The sequence below is a fragment of the Trachymyrmex septentrionalis genome, unplaced genomic scaffold, assembly GCF_001594115.1.
Source record: "Trachymyrmex septentrionalis isolate Tsep2-gDNA-1 unplaced genomic scaffold, Tsep1.0 scaffold202, whole genome shotgun sequence".
NCBI lineage: Eukaryota > Metazoa > Arthropoda > Insecta > Hymenoptera > Formicidae > Trachymyrmex > Trachymyrmex septentrionalis.
The window spans coordinates 234,431-242,082 of NW_017305203.1; the positions used below are offsets into that span (position 1 = coordinate 234,431).

Below are 7,652 nucleotides of genomic sequence, written 5' to 3' on the forward strand. Positions count from 1 at the left end.
TTTTAGATTAGGATTACTATCGATTGATTTCGTTTTAATATAATGTTATTAGAAATGTACTGAAGATGGTCAAATGTTGACCGAAACGTATACAAATTGTACTAGTTTTTTAAAATATATGACTTCTAAACAACGAAGGTTGGTTATATGCTCCTGAAAAGTTTAAATATTTATTAATTATGTTGTATGTGTAAATATTTTACTTTGTTTGATCTCATTTTTAAATAACACAGCTACTAATTGTAAGTTAAAAATAAAATAATAACATTTTGTATTTTTGATTAATTCTGAATTAAAATCAATCAAAAGTAAGTAAATGTAAATAATATATTGTATTTTTAATATTACTTTTTATAATAAATACATCTATTCTCTTTTCTCTTAGTTTTAGAAATATTCATCCAATATTTTAAAAAACTGTATATTTTGTTAACCTTCTTTTGCTCAAACTCGTTTTAAATATTCACTTTAAATTACTACTCTATATCCACTAGTTCATACATTTCTCATCTGACTGCACAAGTTTTTGTCAAGATTTTATGCTAATAAAAAAATAAAATAATAAATTATGATCGTTTACAATTTAAAGTAATTGTTATTTTATTACTTTCTTTTACTAAATTTTTTTTTTTATAAAATTATTAAAATAATTTATTATCTTGGCAGAAAAATTTTTACTAAAAAGTACAGAAAAACTACTATAGGTTGAGACAAAATTTTATAAATTCTTAGTCTTTTGTAGATATTCATAATGATTCGTAGTAACGCTGTCTTCAAAATTTTTAGTTCTTTGTAACTAGTTATAGTGAGACATAGAGAACATAACATTGTTTGTTTGAAAAATTAAGAAATCCTATGCTTATTCCATAAAAATTAGTAATATAGCGTCAGAAAACGTACACTAATTTGTATATATTTTTACGAAACTCTATAAAAATTTAACTGTCGTAATATGGCTTATTTTTCCACATTTACACGTTATTTAGCATTAAAATTTGTTCCTTATTCATAGAAATTTTCTGCCTACAGGGTACTTTATTATCCATATTTGCTTCTTTAACAATGACATTATATCTTTTTTTTATGCAAGTTTTAATATCAAAATAATTTTTAAACAGAAGTCAAAATTAATTAATTAGCCTTAAAATTCGCATATTCAAACAAAGTATCAAAGCATTAAGATTCCACATTTTACTTTTAAATATTAACATAAATCTGCATAAATCTGCATACAGTGATATCGGAATTCGTCGACTCATTCATTTGCTATATGTTCGCTCATAATATTAGCAGAGATCATAAATTTTATGTAACACTAGTTGCGTAAATATTTCATAATTCCATTGATAAAATGCGGTGCATATATTAAATTCTTGAAGTTGTCACATGTCGAATATGTTATAAACAATTAAAATTCTTTATATGATAAAATAATTTTGATCGACATTAATCGATAAATTAATATTTGAAAAGTTTGCACATTATGTCGTGCTTGAACAATTTATATTTCCATTTAAAAATTATTACAATTTCAATATTTTGGTTATATTATAATATAATTTTGTCTTAAAATAATGACAAAAAGCTATCTTTATAGATAATACAATACGTCTGGAATACATTTTATATCAAAGAAACTAGCTTTATAACTATTTATAAAGCAATCATTTCACATTTCAAAACGAAAACAGACCTTCAGAAATTTTATTAGCTTATTAATATTAATAACTGAAACTATTGTATCTATTAATATCTTTTATTTCAGTATGGCCTCCGCACTTTTTGCTATAGCCTTCGCTGAGATACGTGAGTAATGTATAGATACTAAAGTATGTATGCTGTGTGTGTGTGCGCGCGCGCGCGCGCGCGCGTGTGTGTGTGTGTGTGTGTGTGTGATACATTTAAATGTTTACAAATTATATTCATAAATATGTAGCATTAGGCTCTTCAGAAATAAAATATAAGTTAATATTGTCAATATTGAATAAACGTATAAAATGTGTTTATTATATAGGTAATACACAATAAGTTAAACGTCAATCCTATTTTTGAATCTTCTTTAATATAGTCTTCTTTATATAAATTGATTTAATTAATTATAACGTAAATAAATATGTATGTCCATTTTCGTATTTAAGCTATAAGAAAACGGTACGCTAATTTTAATTATAATTAGTTGTATCCAATTTACGTATCGATAAAAATTTCAAAAACAACAATAAAATAATAGTTATAAAATAATATACTATTGCATCGTAAAATTAAAGAATAGATGAATTATCTAATCATTAAGTTATCAGAACACTTGTAGATTACGTTACTATATACCCGGAGAGAATTATCTTTTAAAATTCATCCTGAAAATATGGTAGTTGTGATATAATACAATATTTTAAAGATTTTTAGTTTGATACACTTCAGTACAATTAATCAAACTTACTTTATATTTTATTGTAGTTTTATTAATGAATGAGAGAAATGTACATAAAATTCTTCGAACAATATTCTCAGAACAATAGTCCCAGCACTACCACATTTTCAGAGTAAACTCTAAAAAAAATTCTCTTCATGCATGTTAGAAGAAGTTTTTCATGTTTAAAATGACTTATCTTAATGATATGTGTATTAAGCAACAATAATAAAAAATATTTTATTTAATGAGTGAATATTTAATGTGATTTAAGATATGAATTTATTGTGTAAAACAGAGAGAGAATAAAAATTAATATCTAAAATAATAAAAACATTTTTTTTTAACAACAAACAGTTAAAGAAGAAAATCCAATCCATAAAATTAAATAAGTTAATTTGTTTATAAAAAATTTGAAAAAAATGTTACATATTCAATTTATGCAAATTTTATTGTTATTTATCCGCAAACGAGTGAACAGAAATATAAATGTCATATTGTCATGTAATATTTAATTGATCTTAAACTAGTAAAACTAGTTTTAATAATAATGGACTATGAGCTAAAACAAAATGTTTGTGTAATAAATTAGAATTATATTAACATAAAATTAAAAAAGAAGTAAACAGACGTTTTGACTTTAACATTGTGTTGATTTTCTCATAAGATTATCTTCGAGATTATCACATCTTAACATTTCACATCGCAGCGCTTGACATTTGTCCTTTATTATAATTAATTATTCTATTATTAGACAAATTAAATATAAATCTCTTTTAAAATTTGACCATACCATGGACTTACATATAAGATAGACTCAACATGCCCTTGTAGTAGAAATTAAGCCAACAGAACAGTGAGAGATAGTGAGTAAGATCAAAAACAACGATAAGAAATTTCTATTCTTCTTTATTAAGCTAGAAATACAATAAAAAGTACAATAGGAACAGGAAATAACAAATTTCATGCTATCAGAAAGCATGTATAATAGAATGGACGTTTTCTGATAGGTTAAAATCTCTTATTTCCTGTTCCTATTACCTGTGCTTTTCATTGTGTTTCTGGCTTTAATGTGAACATGCGCGCGTAAGAGAAGGATAGAGATTCATCGATGAGATTTTACATCTCTTACTGTTCTATCACCTTCATTTCTATCATACTGCGTCTGTCTTATATAAGTGTATGGACCATGTACCCTACTCACAAACTCTGCGAGTTCGTTCTAGAATATAACATATTATATTGACGACAAGGCTTAATTTCAATGTACATCTAATCTTGTATTGATAATGACCCAACCACTAGGATCGAAATGTATGCCATAATTCTTTTTAATCATTAAAATTATATAGGATAAGATCGGATATTATGAGCACCTTAAGGAAACATTTTGATATATTGTATCTAGCATACTAAAGAATAAAAAAATCTTATGCATACCATTTGATAAATTTGTTGATGTTTTGTATATCTTAGTATTGAAATTGATTATTTTAATGCAAATGTTGAAATAATGGCGGGTGCTCTTATTACCCGCCCAGTGCTCATATTACCTATGCATACTACCCTATGAGCATCCTTAGAGATATAATATAAGCACAGGAAATTTTTTGTAAGAAATTATACAGAAATGAAAGATTAAAATATATACAGGGTGTTCCAAAATATAATAATTACCAAAATAATAGAAAATATTTCATGAGCAGATAGAGCGGATTAAACTGAATCGAAAGTTCTTTACTTAATTTTTTATCAACTTTTTAGTACTACATTTTGCAATTTTTGCAATAGTTAACAAGATATTAATTAATAAATATTATCGAAAATTGGTTTTCAATAATTTTTTATTCAAACTTTATTAACTTTATAAAAAAAACTGTAAAACACAATAATTTTTCATTTTCTTCTTATAGAGCTCTAAGAATTTTTTCAGAATTTTTTATCAACTTTTTAGTACTACATATTCTTATCGATAGTAATAAATTATTGAAGAACAATTTTCGGCAATTTTTAGTAATTAATATTCTGTTAACTATTGCAAAATAGTAGAGGACTTTTCGGCTTTGATTTTTAATAATTTTTTACTCAAATACTATCAACTTTACAGAAAAACTGCAAGAGACAAAAATTGTTTATTTTTTTCTCATAGAACTATTGTATAAGAATTTTTTCAGGATTTTTTCTGAATTTTTTAATACCATATTTTCTCATGTTGATAAAAATAAGAATTGAGTTGATAAGAAAATGTAGTATTAAAAAGTTGATAAAAAATTTTGAAAAAATTCTTAGAACTCTATAAAAAGAAAATAAATAATTTTTGTCTTTGCAGTTTTTCTGTAAAGTTGATAGTATTTGAATAAAAAATTATTGAAGACCAATTTTCAATAATATTTAGTAATTAATATCTTGTTCACTATTGCGAAAATTGCAAAATATAGTACTAAAAAGTTGATAAGAAATTAAGTAAAGGACTTTTGAATTCAGTTTAGTTCGCTCAACTGGCCATAAAATATTTGCCAATTATTATTTTAGAATATTCTATATATACAAAACATTTTATTAGGACAAATGCCAATCAAATGTTTGATTAATATAACCAAAAAATTATATTACATTTACAAATATTTAGTAAGTATTATTACATAGTAACAGTTTCGTACTGATACTGATTAAATGTTTATAAAAGTAATATTTATTTTTAGTTGTATTAAAAGACATTTGATTGGCATTATTTCACCATACATTTAATAGCTATTATCAAACTGTAAGGAGGTTAATCACTGTTAAAAAGTATGCACTAACGTACAATGATTGCTAATTATAGCAATACAACACATTTTATTGCTAGCATTGCTATTGTTGATATTGTTATATTCTATGTATTGCTATCTATTGCGCACAGTATAGTTAATGTATTGTAATATGTATGTAACATACTATTATGTATTGCTAATGTATTGATAGTATTACTACTTGCCTGTTTCATTACTGTCGCAATATATTTCTAAAGAATTATATACTGATTGCCATAGTGGTTCAACCTTCGCTAAACTCTTTTTTTAGTGAATAATAGTAATAATAATAAAGAATAATAAAAATGCTAATAATACACAATCGTGCATACCTATCCGAAAAACTCCCATGTCTAATAAATCAATAATGGTCTCGCGATTTTATGAAGTAAGAATGGCTCAATATTATTTACAAATATTAACATGCAAAACCAAATATCTTATATCAATATAGATTGGGACTTCATGAAGTTAGAGGAAAAAATGTAAGAAATAAAAAAATAATATACCTACTTATTTAACATGATGAATATCCGAAATATAATACATAAATAGATCAAACTTTGCTGCATATTGAAATGTCGCGAAGACAGCATCTTTTTAGAACAGTTGGAACTACTAGTATTAATTATTACAGAAATATAAAGGGTGCTTATATTACCTGCAGTGCTCATAATACCCGATCCTACCTTATTCACGCTAATATCCTATAGCTCAGTATTGATTTTTATCAAAACCAAAAAACAACTTCCAGGTTATAATTTTTATGTTACATAATTCAGTAAATTATAATTTAATATTCAGAATTTATAAAATTAAATTTTTATTTTATGATTTTTTTGTCTATAATTGCGCTTAAAGTAATTTATTTAATAGAACTGTATGTATACTTAAAAAACACTTTTAAAATTAAAGGTAAAAAGTAAATCTTCACTTACATAAATAGTTTTAAATTTAAACTCTCATCGATCATAATAACCGAATACTAATGTTTATCTGTCAAAACAATTAATTATTAATAGCTCTAGAAGAAAAAATACATAAATAAAAATTGTGATTAATTTTTGCTAAGAAATTTGAAAAATAATGTAGAATCACAATTACTAATTATTATACACTCTCTCTCTCTCTCTCTCTCTCTCTCTCTCCCTCTCTCTCTCTCTCTTTCTCTCTCACTCACTCATTTTCTTAAATTGCATAATAAAACACCTAAATATATTTTCGTATAAATATATAATACTTCAATTCGTTGCAATTGGCAATGCCTTTTGAAGTAAATAATACAATACCCAATTAATATAATATATCGATCTACGTAACAGTACATAAAAACTTTTTATACTTTTTAACATTACATTTTTTATTCTCATTTCCTCTTTTTAATTTCCTAAATCTTTTACATGTAAATTTTTTAATTTACTTTATTTTATTAAATATTTATTAGGTATGAATGTAATTTCCTTTTTTACTTTAATACATTTACTGCTTAAAAATTATTTTAAAGATAAAGATGATTTATTTAAAGTTGTCCAAAAAGCTTGATAAACGGTGCGTTTATTAATTTTATTTTAATTCTATTCAAATTTATAATTTATCATATTTTTGAATATAATGTATGTATTAGTAAATTATAAATATATAAAAACATGGGTTTTTTCATCATGGAAAAAAATGCTACTGTAACTAGTAGCAATCATTATTATCGTATTCTTTGTCTCTCATATGAATGTATTATTTATAAGATTATTTGTAAGATTTATAAAATATTATTAGAACAGTTTTAGAGTAATTCCGGCAAATATGCCGCGCTGGGATTTACGCCGCAGAAGTCAAAAAAATAGAAGGAGTGGGGGTAATTTTCCCGCAACTACTCCGTTACATGCTTTTATGTTATATTAGTACTGTATTATGATTTCAGTTTCTTACTGTTAATACTAATAAAATTATTGTGAGTTGAATCGATTTGTCACTGTGTTAAATAGCGCCATCATAAATTATAATCTACATAAAATAATTACTGTAGAACGTACAAAAGACTTAGTGGTTATTCCGTGATACATGAGTGTAGAGGAATAGTAAAGCATGTTGTATAACAAAATACAAGTATTTTACTCTTAAATTCTTTGTTTAATTTGTTGTCTTGTATATCCCACCTGTTAGGATATTTCAACAGGATTTATGCTCAAAGCATACAAAGTGCACAGATTGAATTCAGTAAACAGAATAAACGCATTAACATGAAATATGTACCGTGTCATAACACTTTTAATACATTTGGGAAGATTATAATTAGAATTTATTACACTTCATATACATATATTTATCATTCTTATTTCTTAATAAAACTTCATAAACGCATTTTATAAGTTATTGTGTCATTTTACATCTTATTTATATGCATTATTTGTAAATTTTTTATAAGCCATACATACCCCCCCCCCCCCCCCCCC

The 7,652-nt window shown here is 24.7% G+C and overlaps 1 protein-coding gene across 1 annotated transcript in view; it reads left to right on the forward strand.

Moving 5' to 3' along the window:
• LOC108747904 (protein takeout-like) overlaps positions 1–7,652 on the forward strand; it is a 12,185-nt gene that overhangs the window by 1,754 nt on the left and 2,779 nt on the right. Inside the window, exon 2 of the mRNA XM_018485795.1 lies at positions 1,766–1,806. Coding sequence (XP_018341297.1) covers positions 1,766–1,806 — 41 coding nt within the window. The remainder of the gene's footprint in view (positions 1–1,765; positions 1,807–7,652) is intronic.